Here is a 21,583-nt window from a genome sequence, read left to right as displayed (position 1 = left end):
ATGATGATTTATGCAACTACATATACTGCTGTAAACTATTACTTACCTTGTCAGCTTACCTTGAGCTACAGCAGCTAGACAGCCCATCTATAGCTTTGAAATGATATTGGTCAACAGTTCTATTATCTTCTTACAGACATAAGAAGCTTTTCTTTAGATGGTAGATCGGCTGGGGTTTTTACATGGCCAGAAAGCTCTTTGCACTCCGATACTTCTGGGTGCTTCTCTGCCTGGTCCCTCCAGCCCTTTCCACCGCTCAGGCATTACGACCACCGAGCAGTTGGGAGCAGTACTGTGACCTTATTTTGCTTATAATGGGGGCAGCAGGTCTCATAATTGTGTGACCTGCTCTTCAGGAGGCCTGCTGAGGATGGGCATGACAGATGTGTGTATGTTTGAGTTAAGGCCATGCATTAAGGGCCAGCAAGACCCTACTCCATGCACACAAGGGAGCCAGATTGTCATTTATTTGCTGAGAAATGGCCTCCCTCTCCTACATCTGGATCATCGCAGGGTTTAATTGTATTAGGTTTTAACCCACCCTGGACCCCCCTACGGCTGATCATGCCATCTTCCTCCTTGTAGAGGAAGAGGAGGTGGATGTGGGGGCGGGAAACCCTTGGTCATCCCTCTTCTCCCAGACTTTGAGGAGATAATGCAGAAGCAGTTGTGGCTGGGGAAGCCACATGCTCAAGCAGTCTACTCACTAGGATGTGCAGAGTTATGGCAATCCAGACATGGCAGGCGTATACAGGCACTATCCTTTCTTACAAGACTGAACATATTGGCGACAAAGTGAGTAGGAAATTGATGTATTGGGGGGGGCCAGTATGCTTGTGAAATCTCAGTTACATCACACCAACAGTGCAGAGGGCAAGGCCTAGCCAGCCCTGTGATTCTCTGAAGGCACTACACTGGGGTCCAGGGACCGTCAGCCTCGACTCGAGTCCTTCGCTCGATGTAAGGCTCAGCAGTCAAGGAGAGGGAATGGAGCTCAAGGCCGTGGATCCCAGTGCTGCCACCTCACTCCCGACAGGGTCCTGAACCCGTCACCCCTCAACACTTTATTCCTCTGCAGCTTGGGTGGCCCCTGGATCCTTCCCACCAAGACCCAGGGTTATTGCTGTCTGCCACACTCCTCCTCTGATACGGGTGGCGACTGGGTTACGACAGTGGTTGGGGATGCCGAGGTCTCTGGTCACTAAGCACAAAGTACAGCGTTACCCCCATTTTACGCCACCCAAGGAACGGCTGCAGCACGTATCCAGCACATTGGACACAACACAGAAAGCTGCACCGCATTTTACACAGACTCTTCTGCTCTGCGTTTCTATTCCAGTCCTGTGGTGGTTTTGTGTTTCATTTGCTGCTTTGGCCTCCAAAGATCTGCCAATTTTTGGCAGATTTTTCGTTTTTTCCACAGTAATTACTTGTTGTTTGCACAACCACCCCCAGGTGGCATATATGAGCACTGTAATCCATAGCGGTCTGAAATACTTGCAGGTTCTGACAGTATGAACTGAAAGTCTGTTTCCGGATTTAGATACAGTACCAAAATACTTGCCAGAGGGAAACTGACATTGAATCATGGTTATGTTTTCTTTCTATTTATACACAACTCAGATAAAAAGTTTTAAACATGAATTTCTTTGAAAGGGGCCCAATTTCTGTCTCTTTTTTTTAATCAAGGGATATTACAATTTAAGGGCTTGTTGCTGGGCCAACAGTGCCATTAGCACAAACCTAGGTTTAAGGTTAAGTTAGGAGGATAACATGTACGTATCCTATATAAACCACCTGGTGTAATCACACTCAGGCAGCATAAATTCGCTCAGCTGTTGTAAGCGAGCTTCTTGTCGACGAACGACCAATCTTTGTAAGAAGAGTATTTGGAACGTGTTTTTTCAGAATGACAAGACCTTTACATGTTATCTTTATGAGCACCTCCAATTTAGTCCTGAGGGAATCATTAACCTCCAGCTTGTCTAGCTATTTCAGTGTGCATGACATAAATGAGGTGCCTTGATTTCTGAGAATCACTTTCAGCATTCGGGACACAGGATTTCAGGACACAGGAGAAAAAATGAAACATTGCCTCCGCAATAGTCTTAGCAGATCTATTGCGGAGGGGGACTCCCTCCAGATATCGGGTGACATAGTCTACTAGGACTAACACAAATCGATAGCCTTTTGTGCTCCACTCTAATGTTCCCACAAGGTCCAAGCCAATTCTTTTGAAGGGGACCTCCAATAAAGATAATGGATGAAAAGGTGCCGTACACCACTGGTGGACGTCTCCCCGTATACCCGGCCAATAAAATTGGACCATTATATGGTTATGAGTTTTTTCCTGCCCCACATGACCTATCATCGGACTGATGTGAGCCGCCTGAACAACCATTTTCTGACACTAAAAGCCATGTGCTGTCTTTACCTGTATGTGGGTTCCGACTTACCCTATATAATTTGTCCTTAATTATACAAAAATTGGGGTATGAACTTCCCTCTGCTAGTCGAGTAACCCTCCCATCAATCTTGATCACTTGGTGACTTGACTTAGCATTTGATCCTGAGACTGTTCAAGGGTCAGTCACTAAAGAGTTTAGAGGAGGCCTATAGCCTCCGACCTCCCCCCATCCTGCAGTTGAAAATTCAATCCGTGATAGATACAGTGGGGTGCAAAAATTTGGGCAGCTCCGCTTTAAATGTCTGTTACAATCTGTATGTGATGGACAGCAAAATTAGAAAGCAAGATTGCTTTTTATTTTTATAAATAATATTTTTAAAAAAGAAAGAGGCCCTGTACAAAAGTTTGGGAACCCTTTTGGAGTATTCTTTGTTACTTTTTTTTACCGGTAGGGGACCGGTGACAGGCAGGGGGGAAGTGAGAAAAAATACTCTTTGTGATCAAGGGATATTCAAACGGACTGGAATGTGTCACTGAAGTTTACATTAATCATGGACTCTTTAAAACGAAATTAAACATAAAAATGAAAGATTACCTTCACAAAGCATTATCATTAGGCTACTAGATATATCATCAAATGGTGAGTGAGAACATTACCGTACCTCCATTACCATTATTGTCCTACATTCATCCTACATTCCATTGCAGATAACAATCAAGAAAATTCTAACAAGCATTTGTCAGTTGCCAGCTATCACAGTTGACTGTCAGTTGACAGTTGGTCCACTGGACTTACAGTATCAGAACAGATTGTTTTTAGTTTCTCCTGGGAGTCCACTCAAGAAGCACAGCTCACCAGAACTCACAGACACTTAATATAGGGGAAGACTTTCTCCAGTTGAGGTCTTTCAGATCATCTGGTTCTCTTGCACTGATCTGACATCATACCATGACTAATCAATACTTCACTCCAGTGAAACGAAAATCCAGACAATGGCTTGGGAATATAGTCTAATTGATACCAATTCTCACTGGCAGGCATTTTTTGCCCTCCAGCTATGTGGTGGTGACATTCTGACAATCTTTCCAGCTCTGAAACTGAGACATATACAATATCAACACTGTAATATTGTTTTTCACACAGAAAATGTGTGCTAAGTTCCATGTTTGATAAGATATAGCTCTAAAGCATATTTTGGAAACTGAAAATAACCATGTACTGTTCATATATACAGTGCTATGAAAAGGTATTTTCCTCCTTCCTGATTTCTTCTATTCATGCATATTTGTTACACTGAACGGTTTCAGAGCTTTGGACAAAATATAATATCAGACAAAGGGAAACGGAGAAAAGACAATACACATTGTTTAAATCGTATTGCATGTATTTTATGAAAAAAGCTATCAAACACCCATATCGCCCCTGTGAAAAAGTGAAAATTCCCTCTTAGTTTAATTGATGTTAAAAACAGTCATTGAACTATATCAGTCTGGAAGGGGATAAAAACCATTTCTAAGGCTCTTGGCCAACCCACAATGAGAACCATTATCTCCAAATTAAGAACACTTGGAACACTGATGAATCTTCCCAAGTTGCTGGCCTGCCAGAATTTGGCCTGCCTGGTAAAGATAAAAGTTAGATGGAGAGGCCTCTCCAGCCTCACCTAAAGTCAGTGTTCATCATTCCACAATAAGAAAGAATGGGCAAAAATTTGACTCATGGGGATGTAGCAAGGCAGAAACTACTACAAACCAAGCAAAACATCAATGGTTAACTTGCATTTCCAAAGAAAATCAAGCCTTTTGGGATAATGTTCTATGGACAGACTCGTCAAAAGTGGAACTTTTTGGATGATATGGGTCCCAATATATCCTGTGCAAAGCAAATACACAATTTCACAATAAGAGCATCATACCAACGGACAAGGTGGTGGTAGTGTGTAGTGTGATGGTGTGGGATGCTTTGCTGCCTGTGGACCTGGACGCGGCAATTTGCGACAGGTTAATGCACATTTCTAAACTTACCAATTGTACCCTATCTATTCCAATTACCCATGCTAACCACTTAGGATACACCGTCTACGTCCTCATCCCTCGGCGGCCCAGTGAGATCTAGTGATCCGTAGAACAATGCCTTCTCCAAGCCGCATCGTTTCAGCCTATGATCGTGTTTTAGAGTGATTCAGAGGCAATCAGGGTGCAACTACAGTATATGTTGGACTGTTCAGCTATGTATTGAACACACTCTATCAGTAAGAAGGCTGAAAGGGATATGCCTCACACAATACTTGGAATCTCACGACAAGTCCCAGAATGTCGTGGAAAAAATTAGGATTTCATGTACTACTTTACCAGCGACATGTTTCGGGAAACACTCGTGAAATGAGCAAATGAAGAGATACTTCAAGACATTCTTACTACATGCATCGGGAAACTCGCCCCTGGTGTGTATCCTATGGTATTATTCAATTGTAGCCTAAACTACAATGCATTACTACCATAATCAGATGGAGTGGTATTATCTGTAAACTAGTTATCATTACCCTATATCCAGCACCCCCGAGTGGTCACGGAATGGGGATAAAGCAAGGTGTTAAACACAACCGATAAAGGCGCCGCAAGTTCACACTCAAAGAATTGGAGCGTTCATTAGACTTATCTCTCGCTAGCTAACAAAGCCACTTTTCCCCTTGTCAGCTATCAGGACAAGAAAGGGAAATAAAACAAAGAGAGTGTCCCGACCCTAGATTGCTTATTACTTTTAAACCACATCATGAACTTTTTAAAATTCTTTCTAGAGTTACTTTGTCTCATATTTGTGTATAGGCCTATTCCCCACCCAGCAAAATATCTTTGAAAAGAGGACGATGGAAAATCGTCTATCTTTATCAAGATACTAGATATGCGATAATAAAATTATACGAAATGACAACGTTTTTATAAACACACAACGTGAAATGTTTATATAGTCTGCAACTTTGATTGTTGTTCATTCTCATCGTGAACTGTCAAATTGCTTGCAATACAAGTTTTATGTTTTTTTTGCAAACTAGTTAGTTGGGCTAGTTGAATAAAAGTTTCACATTGTGTAAAACGGAATGCCTAATGGGTAACACTAACCCTAACAGTCAGACTATATCCCGGTAGAGATAAAAGTTATTCACAAAGCATCTCCACTTAATACAAGTAAAAGGTTGATGAATCCAACATTTCTTACCGTTTACATTTTCATCTGATAATTGTCGTGCAGAAATTGTCAATATTTTGTCAATACTAACCGCATATGGCAGTATTCATACGTATTTAATGTCTTGGAAGAAATGGATAAGAGCGAGTGGTAAATAGGATCGAATAAGAGCATGGTAGCTTATACATGGAATATGCAATGTTACACTAAAGGTTATTGTGACTAATGCATGTACAATAGGCGGGGTCATATTGGAATACAGCGTCCCAATGTGCCCCGGCTCTGTACTCCTACATGGCTCAGTTTCTGCTTCCTACATATACTTCCTTATGACCCACAAGACAGTGATTTCAATTACGTATATTTGGAGTATGTGGCGTTCACACATCATCAGTTAATCGAAAAAACACTTTCGTGAAAAAAACATTAACTGAAGAGGAGGATATCTTCAAGTAGGCTAACTCCTTATTTACCTACTCTTGAAAAGCTCTCCTCACGTCATGATTTGGGAAACGCACGTTATATTTTCAAGAGATGTCTTGAAATTGACACAATTGGCATTTTCAAGACACGTCGTCGTCGGGAAACTCAACCCAGAACGTTTGATTGGCAACTCCCAAAATTCGCCTGTCTCTGATGATCATAAAATATTCAGAGGGTAATTCCCAATGTTGTTTCGCCCGATCCTTATGTCAAAACTCCCATATAAACCACATTATTTTCAGCAATAAGTTAAAATAAAGTGTTGGTTGAACTTTGAGGGTGGTGTATTGTGGAGTGCTGTTGCTGCCATATGTCTTGATTGATATAGATCTATGAGGCAAACAGGCAGACATATGTTGCACGAAGCGACTGAGAATAGTACCTAAAGCATCCCCTACGGGTATTAACATATTCGAAGCTTTTGTGCAGTCAGACTGTCGGACCTCATCTTCAGCCCGGCTTAGAAAGACAGTACTCCATAGCTCTTTGATATAGGCTTTCAATAATGCATTGCTCTCAAATTTGCAACGGCGCTCTTCGTGGTGCTGAAAAACTGCCATAATGTAGTTTCTCAAGTGTGTCGAGAAACACCACTGAAAAGCCTTCACTCCGTGGAAATACAATACAAAACATGTATTTACCCTAAATACAAAATAGATATTATAAATATGGAAATTAATGAAGTCTTATTTCGTTTGTGTTACTGCTTACTGCCATTTATTACCAGTGTGCTACAAGAATAATATTTACAGTAAAGACAAAAGTGGCCAAAAACACTTCAGAACTGCAGCCATCATTTATCGTGTTACTCAATAGTTACTGTAATATATGTATCATCTGGTATGAAATAAAACGAAATAGTGTACCCTAGTATGTCATTTTTATCAATATTTTAAAGTTACAATAGGTAAGATTTTTGTGTGAATACAAAATTCATTGAAAAAGGCTCACTGACATGTTCACTCACCCTCTGCCTGTGTTTATAGTCCTTAATACTATACCTGCATGTGTAGGCTATTGCGCATCTTTTATCTAATTCTAATACAAAATATTAACTATATAACTACTAGAGACCTATTCGCTAACATTAAGTATGATTATCCTTCTTTCCTGATATAATAGGATGATGGACTGGCTGCTACAAAACAAAACGTCTTACTCACGTAATAATGTTCACTTCCGTAGGCAAATGCCAGACAAAAGCATTAATACGGAACCTTTCTCCAGTGTAGGCTACAGCTGTCACCGTTGTCACCTGCCCGTCCCTTTGTAACGTTTTTTTTCTTTCATATTTTATGTAAAGGGAGAAAATTAATATTTGCTATTATTCTGACCATGTTTGGGGCAAACAGATCTGAAGATTTCATTAAATGTTTGTCTCTTTATCAATCTCATCATACCTCCTGTTCCTCACATTCGATTTGCCAAGCAGTCTGACAGTTCCATAAACTATGCTTTGTTTGTGCTTCTTGGAAGGACCGTACAAAACGTCCAAAGAATTGAAAAGTAATTGTATAACTCATTGGGCTGATTGACGTTATATAGCCAATTATTCTCACATTCTCACAATTATTCTTAAGCATAGTAGCATACAAAGGGATTAAAAAGCCAAAAGCTAACTCAAAAAGGAATTATTGTCTCAAATGATCAAAACGCAGGCCACTAACCAGAAATGTTATTGTTCCTCCTCTTCAGCTACTTTGTGAATAATGTACTCGAAAGTTAATGTGAGAAATGGATGGCTACTTGCGATTAATTCTTTGATTTTGTGTTTTAAAGCTTTAAGTAAAAGGATTATAAATACGTTTTTCATCATTTAATCATTCTTTGATTAAACGCAGTGGATGAATGTGCGTTAAATACAAAAACCATTCCATTGTTGATAAAATAATCATCATGGACTGTGAATACATGACAGGAATTGCCATGAATTGTAACTGTGAAACAATGTGACGATATAATGGTCTGTCCATAATTATGATGATAATAATAATAAGAATATTTTTGAGGCATGCAATAGTCAGTCATGCAATAGTTATAAGTATGCAATAAGTTATGCAATAGTCAGTCTTCAGATGTATTGGCTATGATCTTTTCCTTAGCAAAAATAGTGAAAAGAGCAAAAACTCAGATTCTATGTTGTTGCTATTTCAGACGTTTTCGAATGAATAAGATGGCATCACTCGCCTTAACAGGCAGAACATGAATAGTTCAATATTTTCTTCAACATATACAACACATTGACACTGATAGCAGTGATTAGATGATCTATTAGTGGCAATCCTAGTGGCAGTATTAGTTGAGGTAGTATTCAAAATGACTATTATATGTCGTCCAGTTACATCAATATTTAGCAGAAGTTGACGTTTTAAATAGCTAGAAGCCTAATAAACTGAAGATGTATTATATTTACACAGTGATTGCTTTATTTAAATTTGATTCTCAGGATTGTTGGGAACACATCGCCCTGATGTTGGATTTGGCTTACAGGGCTTCAAAAATAAAATTCCAATTCCAGAGAAAAATAACATACAATGAACAGGTGTAAGACAGACGTTTTCATGATGCACACATGACCGATTGTAAACATGATAATTATAAATAATCAATAATGTATGTTGATAGGATAAACAACGTTGTCTCTGTGTGAAAGCAGGCATTAAACACTTAATTTGCATAGATTGTTTGCACTGCAAACTGTAGTATACAAACATATGCATTTTAAAATTTGTGAGAATCCTCTTTTCCAAATCTGGACAATTTGAACCATGCCAGTAGACCTACGTTATAAAATCACCCTTTGCAAAGCCAGTAACATTATTTTGAAAACGCATGATCAGCCTTCTGAGAACTGCGCCAGTGCTATTTGTTGCCAACAAACATTTCAATTTGTGATGAACATAATCTATATATTATAGTGCAAATTCAAAATAAATTTATGTGTAACTTTACAGCAGCAAGATACATTTGTCCTGTGTCTTTCTTTCTTTTAAATCATGCAGACCGTTAGAACATCGGTTTCAGCTGTTTGTGCGTAGAAGCCTAAAATTCAAGTCAGACAGACAGTACAGTGACAGGTTTCTAAAATTATATAAACACAGCAATTGCCAAATGTAGCCTATTCGACACGAGTCTAAAGGAAACTATAATACAATAGCTGCCAAAACAGACCTAGAAAATATTGACAAAACCTATAAACAATTCATGGCAATTTTATTAGGCTATCAAAAAAATTGTCATGGAAAATTAGGCTATTGCCTAAATAAGAAAATCAACTATCATTAAGGATTTCAAAAGGCAATCTCCAAATCAGTCGTAGACAAGAATTTCAAATCTATTTCAGAAATAATTATAGACCGAATTTTATTCTCTAATAACTGCCAGACATTAAGCCACATAGCCTAGGCTGAATCCGGTAATTTCATAATTATCGCCGCGTTTACATCCTTTAATGGCAGGAAGACTGATTACGATGTCCATATCTATGTTCCTTGGTCCCGAATGCAATCGAAATAAACTAAAGAAAGACAACTGTATCTAATGTTCAGTCAGTTAATTAATGTGCAGCAGAAAATTTTAACCGCTTCTGCTTTTGCCTTTGGTTGCAAAACCACACTCGCACCACGTTCTTTTTTAGGTCCAGTTTTTCTGCTACCGCTGCAATCTTCTCTGATGACGGTCGAGGCTGAACAGCAAAGTAAGCTTCCAAAGATCTTTTTTCTGCTGCCGCTATTGATGTCCTCTTTCGTTTTTTTTCACCCCCGTTCAAAATATCAGGTTTGCTCATTTTCTCTCTCTGGGCCCCCTCAGCCTCTTCCAACCAAGCTTGAAGGATAGGTTTTAATGCTATCATATTATTGTGTGAAAGAGTTAAGGATTCGAACCGACAAATGGTACTTTGGCTAAGACAGCCCACACCCGGAATTTTTAGATTTGCAAGCGCAGAACCGACGTCCCCTTGGGTCACTCCGAGTTTAATTCTCCGTTGCTTGAATCGCTCTGCAAAGGCCTCCAGCTCCCTTGGCTCCGTGTCTGAATCGCTAATTGTGGAAAGTCCGTTATTAGTAAGTCCAATTGTGCTCTGCCCACCTCCGTGATGCCCGGGTAAAAGCCCATGGTGGGTGAGAGATGAATTTATATTCATAGCCTGATGGGAAATGTGGCTCAAGCCGTGCATATGTGAATGACGGTGAGCAGAGGTTGAGATCAAGCCTCCGGCGCCTCCTCCGCCACCGCTTCCTGCCACATCGTGTCCGCTGGTCATCAGGGCCAGAGAGGGCGAGGTGATATGGTCCATGAGGTCCGAGGGTTCTACATTCTGGTGGTGGTGATGGTGACTGTGGTAGTGATGGGCAAGTGGGACTGTGGAGGCCGAAGAGCATGGCACACTGTTCAGCGTGTGGTAAGATACGTCGGGCTTGAAAGTGATGGTTTTGCCCTGAGAGACAGCGATATCCACGGCGGCCAGAGCTTCGGCGCGCGCCAGGAGAGTTTCATCCAGACTGGCGAAGATGTTGCTCTGCAACTACATTCATAGTGGAATTAAGGACAACAAGGAGAAACAAATGTCAGAACACAACATATTCAAATATTTTTCGATGTGAAGTTATAAGAATCCGTTAAAAAAGCAAGAATAGCCCACTGATTCTGTTTTAAAATGATATATGGTGGAGTTGCAGTGGAAGACAAAAAACATTAAGCATGCATTGTCAGGATGCATCGAAGTTCTCTTTGCCCACAGACATGCACGTTCTTGGATAGAAATCACTGCAAAGATAAGTTCACTTAATTTACCTGTGGAGTTTGCAGACAAGCTCTCCTTATTGCTTCCGAACTGGAATGCAGAGATGTGTACTTGTGTTCAGGTAAGGTCGGATGCATGCCAAAATGTGGCTGTTTGCTGTTCATTGACATCATATTTGGAGCTTCCCAAAAATAAATAAAGTGCTCGGGAGAGGGAAAAAATATCGGTCCTCGCTTGTCCAGTAATTATATAATCGCGTGAACGTTTGCGTGCTGCTCTCAGCCGCAAGATCACACAGCAATGCCTGCAGTCTCCCAGTCACACTTCTCTGTCTGCTGTTTCCTGCGGCTGGGGTAAGAAGAGCGCTAACACCTGAGCCCCTCAGATCTCGTCAAGCAAGCATTGCCTCTCTCGCGAGACATTTTTCTCCAGTCCGTCAGATAACTGATGCTTAAATAGGATATCTTGGATAGGATTACTTTTTTGCAAATGGTATTACTATAGGTTTAAATACCTACACATAAGGTGAATTCAGGTTCTGAGCCTGCCCTCACTACTAGTTTTAATAAGATACCCATAACACTTCTCATCCTCATGTTCTCAGCTATTCATATATACGTGATAAAATTGTTGAATGTATGTGAATGTATGTACAGATCATAATTCATAATTCAAGCATCAGACATGTGCATATTGTTTCTACTGTTCCTTTACCATTTCATATAGAATATTTTATATATTATCTCTCTCTCTCTCTCTCTCTCTCTCTCTCTCTCTCTCTCTCTCTCTCTCTCTCTCTCTCTCTCTCTCTCTCTCTCTCTCTCTCTCTCTCTCTCTCTCTCTCTCTCTGTCTGTCTGTCTGTCTGTCTGTAACAGAAATATAAAGTTATGCTGGCTTGATAAAATTACTTAACACCACTTCTGTGATTATTTGAGTTGACCAGGCCTAAACTCCAACAAGTATTTTCTTATGAAATGTACATAGCCTATATTAAGTACGTTTATTGAATTAAAAGATTTGACTGACAAATAACATTGTTTAAATGTGTGTAATAATCAATGTTTCAGCAAAATTGTTGAGTAAACACCATGTACAGCAATTCATTTTAAGAACTACGATTATTACACAACTCTACTTAATCGTATTATTCTTGACAAAAAAAAACGAGTAAGTGATGACGTCATTTCCATGATTCTTCCGGAGAAGACGTGTGATTCGACAACAAACTCTAAGTAAGTAACTTTTAATAAATCTATAGTTGAACATATGTAGCATTGTTTAAAATGATGTTTGCCACAAGGGATATAATTACACAAAATCGTCTAATTTTTATTTTATATACTCATCAGTATATATGTAGCCCCTCCCTGTTTGTGACCCCATTTCCTGTCAGTTGCCCATAAAACTTTTAGCTCTACTTACCTCGTGTTGTGTTGGCGGGAAGAGGTATGTGTCTGTTGTCGTCAGCCCTTCGTCATATCTAGCTAGTAGCCAGCTTACAGTTCTACCTAATATAAATTACATGTTTCACAATACATTAATAGAATATGTAGCTAGCTGTCTCTATCTCTGTGTGTATGTCCATAATGACCAGGGGATATGGTTATGTGTAACGTTAGGCTGGTGGAGTATGCTTGAAGTCGCCTAGTCTACTCCAAGGCATGTCTGAAAGCTACCAAAGTATTTGTCGTCTTCGGTTCCGGTTCAATGGACACATACATTTTTACTGCAAACGTTGGAAAAATCGAACCCATGCAGAACACGAAAGGCAATGCACTGGTTCTGCAATGCAATGATGCAGCGTCTCGCAACCTTCCATTTGAAATGACTCGACTTCCAGTGTAACGTAATGCACTCTTGTGCACGGCGTTATAAAACAATTTGTGAGTCTAACGTTAGCTACCTAGAGCTTGATCTGGGGCTCACTCAGTGCAGCGAGCTAGCTAATGTTAGTTGGCTAAAACCAAATTGGTCGAAGCACCGCCAAAATATATTACATTATATGTCATTTCATGTACTAGTTTGAATTAAAATGTTGTTTCTCTTCTCTGATCATGTGTTTGTCAATATCAATATTGTCAGGGATGTGATTTTTCCTGATTAAACAGGATTTCCTGCTTTTCTGTCCTGATTGGCTAGACTTCGCTGATGTGTCTTTCTATTGTGTTCTATAATTTCTCTTAGGACAGCCCTGTTCTGCTCTACCCTCAGTGAGGTATAGGCTACTCAATGGTCACTCTTAAATAGCTTCAGTGTTCCTGTGCAGTGATGGGGAGAACCTGACAGAAGGCCTACCATCTGTGTCGCACTCCATCCAGTCCAGAGCCCGGGGTCCTGAAGTCACGACTCTTACGATACTCCGACGATGTGATGTTTCATATACCACTCTGATCTGACGAGTCTGACTAGTTGTCGTTGGCCGCTCAGGTGGGCTTTGGCTTCAGTCTAGCCATAGATTTATGGAAAGCTGAAGAGATGGTTGTCCTTCTGCTAGATTCTCCCGTCTGCACAGGAACTCTGAAGCTCTTTTACAGTGACTGTTAAGTAGCCTACCTCACTGATGGTGGAGTAAAAAAGGGCTGTCCACTTGAAGCGATTCACATGCCTGATTATGGTTTGGGTGTGTGCTTAATGTGAGGGTGTGTTCACATGTGTTTGATGTGTGTATTGACTATGAAGTGTAGTCTTCCATGTGTCAGTTCTTCAAGTAGGACCAGGGTGACCACTTCATCGGCTGCCTCTTCCTTACAGTGCTCAGCACACCCTTTGTCTCCTTAGGGAAGATGCTCATCCAGGTGAGACATACACACCCCACGATTACATTCAACAGTGATTGCTTTTTATGTACATCTCAGGGGTTTCCAAACCTTTTGGGCTCACAACCCCACTTTATATTTGCCTGTCATACTTACCTGTAGAGAGAAATCCAAGCAAATCCTAGTACTTACAGGGCCACAGGGCTTCAGACAGGTATCGCAAATGTTTGCTTCCTGCTGTTCCTCATCTTCCCCCTTCTGCCGAATATTCCACAACTATTTAATTCTTAATTTCTTCAGTGTAGTCCAACCTATTGTGATATTGAAAGTAAAACAGCCAGAATGTGCACTGAAGGAGAGTGAGTAGTGCATCTTGTCAGCTGTTAAAATACAATTTCTCCTTTCTCCTGACAGAGTGGAATTTCCATTCAACAAACCAGAGAAGTTGTCATCCTCTGATCCTCTGATCTGATCTCTGATCACCTGGGTGAAGATGCGAGTGCCTTGATCAAGGACTTTGAGGTGAGCTTCTTTTGCAGGCTTTTCCAATGGACTTAGATTTGTGGGGTTTTTCCCCTTTGAGCAATGTTCCACATTTTACCACGTTCCACTACAAGGCACTTGCTCTTATCAGTCATACAGTCATATTGAAGTACACAAGGGTTTACTCTCACTCAGCACTAACACAGCACTGTACCATCTCACTGGAGCAACAGCTCCACCTCCACCAACCCCCTCCTCCACCACCTCCACCAGCCCCCTCCTCCAGCCACTGCCACCACCAACCTCCATCTCAACCACCACCATCACCACAAACCCCCTCCACCACCACCCCCCTCCGCTCCACCACCATCACCACCACCACTACCAACCCCCTCCTCCAGCACCACCACCAACCGCCTCCACCACCTAGCCCATCAGCCACAACCAGGCTTGCCTGGTCTTGTTAATTCAGTTAACGAAAATGTTTTTTCATTTCTAGTTTTCATTATTTCGTTAACGATAATAACCTTGCCTGCCATCCTGCCTGCCTGCTATAACCAGTTGCATTTTCTAATGTCTGCAGGATGCCGGTGATTCAGCTGTCAACGTGGAAGAAGAGCTGGCAGCGGAGGTGATGGCTGTGTACCTGGTGAAGAAGGAAAGTGGACTAGTCAACGATGTAGGGATCATCATTGAAAGTTCCACTGTACTCCGCCATCTTGGGGGATCTCAGCAGAGCCTGCTGCTACCTGGTAGCACTGACGCATACCTTTGACCTGAAATACCCCAAAACTCTAAAATACATTTGAGGTATTTCAAAAGATGCTGCTGGAAGTGGATCCCGGAAACCTTTCAATAATGTTGCAGAGACTGAAGAACAATGTGGTCATTGCTGGGGGGCAACCGGCAGATGAGTTTGTGAATCATATGCCCAATTGAACCGTGTGTGTGGAATGTGAAAACACACTGTACCTTCAGTTATTAGTTTCTAACCAGATTAGTATCTGTCCAGAACCTTACTAATAACTCAGGGTACAGTGCAAATATAAATACTTTATTTTAGCATTTTTAGTTTGAATTTTAGAGGCAGTTGACTTGTTCTAATTCTAAAGAAGAAAATACTAGTTTTTTTGCATTTTGAATTTGGACTCGAGTGTCCTCAAGGTCATGGGGAAATGCCTGTCCTTTGACGGCTTTAAATCTGTTGCCTTATGTCATGTCCACAATGTTTTGTGGCATACGTGCTGATGAGTGCAGTGAGATGTTTGCAGTTGGTGATGATGAGAAAGGACAATATGTCATTGTTATTGGTTGGTTGATGTCACAGCACCAACCTTTTTACTTTTCTGAAATCTTTGCCAGTTGCCAGTTCAAATGGGGTTTTTTGTTGTTTTTTTTTCTCCATATTCTCCAGCTATGGGGAAGTTTGCATTTGTCACGAATTTCATATTTGTGAGATCTTTTTCATATTTATTAATGTTGACACATTGAAGTTAAAATGAATAGTTTCTTTTACTTGAAGATTGTATGTTAATACTCTTATAGCATGTAGTAAATGAAGTTAAGAAATTAAGTAAATGCAACACATTTTTTTAAATAAGTAACTGGCAAGTTTTCAGTTTTGTCCTACAAAAGTTTTCAATTACATCTACTCAGTTTGTTCAGTGATTTCTGCTCATGTTTTTAATAGGTTGTACTCAGTATTTCTGTTGCATCTACTCAATTTATTGGGTAATTGTGCTAAATACATTGATTCAGACATAATTGAAAATATTTCTTGCATCTACTCATTGAAAGTTTGTTTTCAAAGCTTTAAAATCTACTCTATTAGTGAGTGTAATTCTGTTGCACTCATTTAAGTAATCTGCTGTAAGACTTTTCTGAGTGTAAACATCATAAGACATGCTGTATCATGCACAACATTTTTATTGTCTTAACAAATAACGGGTCCAAATGCTATTGTATCCTGTCTAATGCCTACTTCCTGGGTGACCATCACCACACCCACTTCAGTGAGGTCACATTGGAAATGTTATTTGATCATGATCGCTTGGTTGATATGCAAGATCTTTGAGGTGAAAATGCTGAATGACAATTATTATTTAAGGACTCAAAATACTTAAGGTGTCCCAAATTACATGAATGCATGCTATGAAGTATAAATTGTCTAACCCATGCTCTATTTTCACCATTAAGCAATTTCATGTCTCCATGGAGCTGGATTTTTCTACCTCTATGGATGGCTGTCTTCAGTTTTTTCTTCTAGATTCTGTTGCTACCGCTGCTGTTACTACTAATACTAATACTAACGATAATCATAATCTTCAATAACAATGACGACACATCACAATAACAATATGTATGTATGTTCCAGAATTATTGGCACCCGTGATAAAAATTTGCAAAAAAGACTAGAAAACAATACCATTACTCGGTGTAATTTTCCAACATGTGGAAAATATTTTACTTTATTAATGATTCAATGGAATCGACCAAAATTGCACATTTTTCTAATTAAAAATGTCTTTCCAAAAAAAAACCCAAACCTTCTTTTTAGGACTTGGTGCAGCCTCCCCTGGCAAAGATAACGACACTGAGCCTATTTCTATAATGTTTAATAAGGTTGGAGAACACATTTGGGGGGTCTTGGACCATTCCTCCATGCAGAACCTTTCAAGATCCTTCATATCCTTAGCTTTGCGCTTATGGACCGCCCTCTTCAATTCAGACCACATGTTTTCGATAGTAGTCCGGAGACTGAGATGGCCATTGCAAAACATTGATTTTGTTTTCACGGAACCCTTTCTGTGTTGATTTTGAAGTATGTTTGGGTCATTGTCTTGTTGGAAGGTCCACCTATGGCCAAGTCTCAGCTTCCTGGCAGAGGCAACAAGGTTTTTGGCTAAAATGTCCTGGTACTTGGTGGAATTCATTATGCCATTGATCTTAACAAGAGCCCCTGGACATCAATGATCCACCACCATATTTGATCCACCACCTACTTCCTAGTAGGATGGAAGGCAGCATTAGTTTGCCGTCTTGCTCCTGTATTGTCTCGGGTGTTTTGGTTGCCTACTGTATATACTTCCGGAAACAGACTTTTCAGTCTGTCAAGCTTCTCCAAACGGCACTGCTGCCCCCCTACTGTTGGAACCTGCAAATACATCAGACCGCTAGATTATTGCGTTAATATATGCCACCTGGTGGTGGTTGTGCGAGTCATTCATTCATTATCCTAACCCGCTTATCCTGAACAGGGTTGCAGGGGGCTGGAGCCTATCCCAGCATACATTGGGCGAAAGGCAGGAATACACCCTGGACAGGTCGCCAGTCCATCGCAGGGCACACATACCATTCACTCACACACTCATACCCATGGGCAATTTATACTCTCCAATCAGCCTAACCTGCATGTCTTTGGACTGTGGGAGGAAACCCACACAAACACGGGGAGAACATGCAAACTCCACACAAAGAGGCCCCGGCCGACTGGGATTCAAACCCAGTACCTCCTTGCTGTGAGGCGGCAGTGCCACCCACTGCACCATCCGTGCTGCCGGTTGTGCGAGTCAATTCCAATAATTTGTGATATGTTAAGAGACTAATGCAGACTATTTCTCCGAGCAGAACTTTTCAGAGTCATAGATATCTTTGGGATATCGGTCTGGAGACTGAGATGGCCATTGCAGAACATTGTTGTTTTTACTGAACCATTTCTGTGTGGATTCTGATGTATTATTGGAGTCAATCAACAGATGACCAAGACACTGCTTCCTAGCAGAGGCAACCAGATTTTCCTCCATGATTCGCTGGTACTTTGTTGAATTCATTGTGTCAATTATCTTAAATAGTGCTTAAAAAGTGGCAGAAAAACATCTGCAAAACATCAATGACCCACCGCCATATTTGAGGTGCTTCCATTTTGCCGCCAAACATGTTGAAGGTGTGTATGGCCACAATGTTCAATTTTGGTCTCATCTGACCATAGCACACTCTTCCAGTCATAATTCTGGAACCTATGGTTTTCAGAAAAATGGATTACTACATTTAAAAAAAGTAAGAGAGTAAATGTATTTAGTTTATAGTTTTCCTGTATTTCCCGTTTACATTTACATTTTACATTTTAGTCATTTGGCAGACCCTTTTAATCCAAAGCGATTTACAAGTGCATAGGTTCTTCCACAGGTTAAAGCATCAAATCCATAACAAGTCAAATTCACTTGAAGGGCTGTTCTAAACAAAAAGTCATGGTATGTGCAATTTCTTTTTTTGGGGGGCGTTAGGGTTTATTATCTGCCGTCTTTTTCTCAGTTTTTATTAAGGGTGCCAGTAATTCTGGAGCCCACTATGGATGGAAGCAGGAAAGTGTAGATACACAAATCTATCCCACAATGCAAAACATGGCCCGTTGATCACATCCATATCAAATAAAATCTGTGTTCTGGATGAGTATTTTGGATGTGACTAGGTCTGCTGGAGAATATATTGTGCTTACAGAACCAATAGATTTACACGGTTTTGGTTTCCCATACCCGTACGAGCTCATGGATTATTTCTGGCCATTTTACCTTATATTGTGATGCTGACAGCCTGGTCAAGGATCATAATTACCACTACACCTTCTGTATCATATTTAGCTATTCTGTTGTTAGTTCTGTATCATTCACAACATCCCCCCTTTCTCTATCTCTCCCTCTCTCTCCATATCCAGGGCTGCAAGTTAAGTCACATAATTTATTGATAAGACAAAAGGAATGTAATGAAATTATCAATGTTCCTGAATTAATTATGAACATGATTAAGACAACTAAAATCTCAGGAGCCAGGATCTCATTATCCATTCAGTCTTAGGGATTGCTTTCAGTCAGGAATGAAAAGGGCTATGGGTACACCCACCTTTTTCTCTTTATTCCATGTTCCTTTTCCATCCTGTCTGGCTTCCTTTGTATTTTAAGCCTAGTGCTTTCAAACCATTTCCTCCTGTTTGATGTTGCTTCCACCTTTTACTTCTCTACTCAAATTTGGCCAAGTATAATGGCCTGCAACTTCCTGTCAAGCCTGTGGGTGAAAGCAGATGGAAATGCCATCTAATGCATGTATGTTATTGGGTCACATCCTCCAAGAGCTACAATTGAGGTAAGTAAAATATGTCTGGCTTTACTTTAGCTTAGATCGTTTGTTTTAATGTGGAGTAGTACCTGAAGACCTGGAAACTTGCCACTTTCACATCATTGGTTTAACTAATAATAATTGTAAAATGTAAAATGTGCTTTATATATTTCTCCTCTTCTCAGATTCTGATGATAAAACATCAGTAAGGGAGATAAGACAGATATAACTCAAGTATAACAATGTATCGCATCTCTTAAAAGACAATAAAGCACAAATTGCTGTTGCCTCCATGCTGCTGCAGGGTTGTTCATTTGTTGAGTTTATTTTTTTATTCAAAGATTCAAATTCTCTATTGTCTATTTTTAACATTTGGCTTTGAAAATGCAGGTCCAAAAAGATCAGTACATTACATGGAGCTTCTGAAGTACTACTATAGCTGATAAATGAAAAACTTCATATTCTATAAAATTAATCATTATGTTATCTAAAACATTGTTTATTAGAATGATATATGGTAATTGGTTGTAGTTTAAAGACTGAAAGCTAGATTTAAGTAATGTGACATGGGAAATTAAACATCTAATCTATGCGCTTCAACAATAGTAATTTGATTAATGGAAATGTATTTAAATCAACAAAGAGCCTATTTATTTCAGCCAAGAAATTTGAACCAAGAAAAAGGATTGAGCATAGCGTAACACCTGCTATGTAGTGGATCGAAAGATATTTTTAAAGGGGGAAAGCAAAATTATCTGTCTAAATTGTATGTACGCAATTACAGACTGCTAAAAGCATGTTGACACATCCTATGTATATTATAGCTTGATAAATTCAATTAATATCATGATTCATCACATTTTAAGTGAAATGTTTGCATTTGCTGAAAGCCGCAAAAGACACATCAATTTAAATTCCTGTAAAATGTCCTGTCTTTTGAATCTTTCAGCAAATGAAAACACTTCAAACTTTTGTGATTAATTTCCTCATTTTTAAAACCGGGAGGTTCAATGAATGCTTGATAGGTCATCATAAATATGCATTAAAAATAAAATCCTTGGTTGAGAACTTGCCTTACATTAAAGAATCAATTTGGCTCACTTGCAACATTAACTAGAATTACAGTTTTTCTCAATTGCTTTAACCAAATTGTTGAATTACAATTAACGTTCTCAAAACAATATGTGAAATCCTCCACACCATAACATCACTTGTTCACAGCAGAACACCATTTATCATTGCATTCTACAAATTGCAAATGTGAAGCATTTCATTGCAAATGATAAAGCACAATTGTGCAACTACTCTTTGTGTATTATATGTCATCATATGCAAAATGGTCCATACAGCCATCATAATACGTCAAGTAGATAACTCCCTAGATTTTTGTGACATTGATGTAATGTCAACTAAATTGCTTGTCAGGTGAATCTTGGATTTTACCCACATCTGAGATCACTCAGTCAAATTACTGTCAAATTCCTGTAAGGTACAGGTGCAACGCAATTACCGTACTACACTTTCTGATCATGGAGGATCCTGCTTAGGCAAACATTGAACAGGAGCAAATGACAGCGGGGAATGGTTGCTTATGCGCAAAGTTGACTTTCGACTATGTTGTTTTAATTTGACTAATTGTGGCTCAGACAACAGCGAATTAACAGAAAACAATGAGCAACATTATCTAACACATAAAATAGGTATGTTACTAGAGCAAAACTAGAAAGGGGTGTTTAACCTGCCTCCCAAAGCAGACTCAGGAAGCAAGTAGCCTACGTCTCTCTCAGTCTTTTAAAACGGGTGGGTTTGTTTATTATTATCACTGTTCATTGGAAATTCAGATCACTGGACTCTCTGAGAGCTAAAATCGAACGCACCCAACATATTTGAGCATGCTACAGTTTGTATTAATTTTAATTGACTGAGAGGGCTGGAGTTAAAATACATGGCCAATACAATTGAAAAATCAACATCACATGGAAAAGGGTGGCTAGTTACTGCACATTTTGCACCCACAAATGTAGCCAGCCTTTATCAGTGCAGGAACTCCGCATGTGTGAAGAAACGTTGTGGTTTGGCGATAATGTAAAGGAAGAGCACTTACTAAGCACACCCACACCTTCAAAATGGCCATTAGGAAAGCAGCGCATATTTTTTTACAGCTACACATGCCATGAAGAGTAAAACGCCCATGTTGGTATTTCGCTCTGTAAAATTGCAATTTTTGTATTATCATGATACAGTACAAAACTTGCTGTGAATTGTGGTAAAATAAAGAAATATACATTCAATTTAATTCAATTATCAATAGTAATAAGTAGCTAGTTTAGAAAGTAAGAAAGAAAGAAAACACAACTGTAGAGAGGTAGAGAGCATATTTCCCTTAAGGGTTAATGGCTTTTTGTGAGGGTTC

The 21,583-nt window shown here is 39.8% G+C and overlaps 1 protein-coding gene across 2 annotated transcripts; it reads right to left on the bottom strand.

Moving 5' to 3' along the window:
* Window positions 1-9,633: 9,633 nt before the first annotated feature.
* LOC133124939 (POU domain, class 4, transcription factor 1-like) lies at window positions 9,634-11,062 on the bottom strand. 2 transcript variants are annotated; one of them, XM_061236538.1, is made up of 3 exons: window positions 10,872-11,062; window positions 10,163-10,602; window positions 9,634-10,117 (listed from the first exon to the last, which is right to left on the bottom strand). In XM_061236538.1, exons 1-3 carry the CDS (start codon window positions 10,992-10,994, stop codon window positions 9,634-9,636), a joined length of 1,047 nt encoding a protein of 348 aa, XP_061092522.1. In that variant the 5' UTR covers window positions 10,995-11,062. The 2 variants fall into 2 exon arrangements, with proteins under 2 accessions (XP_061092522.1, XP_061092521.1); XM_061236537.1 differs by having other exon boundaries at window positions 9,634-10,602.
* Between the last annotated feature and the right edge of the window lie 10,521 nt (window positions 11,063-21,583).

The sequence above is a fragment of the Conger conger genome, chromosome 3 (genome assembly GCF_963514075.1).
Source record: "Conger conger chromosome 3, fConCon1.1, whole genome shotgun sequence".
In the NCBI taxonomy this organism is placed as follows: domain Eukaryota; kingdom Metazoa; phylum Chordata; class Actinopteri; order Anguilliformes; family Congridae; genus Conger; species Conger conger.
The sequence above is the reverse complement of the archived record's forward strand: the minus strand, read 5'-3'. Positions and strand labels throughout refer to the sequence as shown.